General features: G+C 39.6%; 1 protein-coding gene across 1 annotated transcript in view; it reads right to left on the minus strand.

Annotated features, from left to right (window-relative positions):
• Positions 1-221: 221 nt before the first annotated feature.
• Positions 222-1,256, minus strand: part of LOC140943266 (uncharacterized) — an 18,621-nt gene continuing 17,586 nt past the window's right edge. Inside the window, exon 2 of the mRNA XM_073392334.1 lies at positions 222-1,256. This exon is cut by the window's right edge and continues 29 nt beyond it. Within this exon, the coding sequence (XP_073248435.1) occupies positions 1,033-1,256 (224 nt within the window). The 3' untranslated portion in view covers positions 222-1,032.

A 1,256-nucleotide genomic window follows, 5' to 3' on the forward strand; every position in this document is an offset into this window, starting at 1 on the left:
AACCCGTCTTTCATATTGTCTCTAGTCTATTTTTATCAAAGCACGTACATAGGTTCGTAGGCATGTAAAAATTACCCGACAGTGGAAATCCACCCTGAGGCTGCTATATCAAGCGGTCAGAGCACGATTTCCGAAGGGTTATCGCTCGATAAGTTAAAGTTTTGACGGTATACCAATAACTCAGGATTTCCGGGACCATAACAAATTACAAAGCTCAAATATTACATGATTCTCATTTACTACTAGACGATACCTGGAGAATGAAAACTGGTGAAACAATCAAGTCAAAGAGGAGTGGAAGAGTGATGCTCTACAACAGGTCAAGTCCTGTGCGATTTTCTTCCCGTCTAGTACATATTAAGAACTCCTAGTATCCTCCTTTTAAATATTTAATGACAAAATTATACTCTTGTTAGCTACAGGATGCTTACCATTAGTCAGTACTAAGGAATCTAGAAAACACCTGCAGAGCTGCCAACCCCTCATAAAGGAAAATCTGGAGACTCATGAAAAAAATTTGGAGATTCTACAAATAGTAGTGAGATTCTATTTTTTCCTGATTAAAATTAAACTGACTTTTTTCCATGGGATGAATTAACTGTTTATTCAAATATTACTTACTTTATTTGTTTTCCCTCTTGTAACAAGATGCCGCTTTCTTTGATGACTCTAAGAGACCAGGAATGAGGGAATAAACAGCAAGGGGTCGTTCGATTTCATGGCAAAAATGTTAGACAAAGTTCCATGGTACTCCCCACTAAATTTCCATTTTTACTGGGCAGAGTAACTTTTGATTTCAAAATGATATTTCCCCAAAAATCGTGAGAAAAGTTAATCGTGAGACTCACGGCAGAACCGCGAGAGTTGCCAGGTCTGCCTATGAAAAACAAATTCTACCTGATACAATAAATCAAATACATACAGCTTTCATGCATTTTACTTTTTTAAAGTGAAAATTCTACATAGGCCACACTTTCAATATGATACGTTCTGTGTTCCTCGGCAGCAATTCTAATAACGGTTTTCATTTAATTACCGCGTCAGAAGCTCCTCATAACACTCGGGACAAGATGGACCATTATTTGGACCACAGTAGCCATCATGTCCTGGATCCTGACGACCAAACCACCGGCCGCAATACACTGCTCCAGTCCACCCCTGCCATTTGCCTTTTCCCCACAGGGATACCACTCTGTCACTTCTCAGTACTCTGCATGCTGGACAGTTGGGACCATTCGTAGGTCCACAATAACCAT

This window comes from Porites lutea, chromosome 7, assembly GCF_958299795.1.
Source record: "Porites lutea chromosome 7, jaPorLute2.1, whole genome shotgun sequence".
Classification (NCBI taxonomy): Eukaryota; Metazoa; Cnidaria; class Anthozoa; order Scleractinia; family Poritidae; genus Porites; species Porites lutea.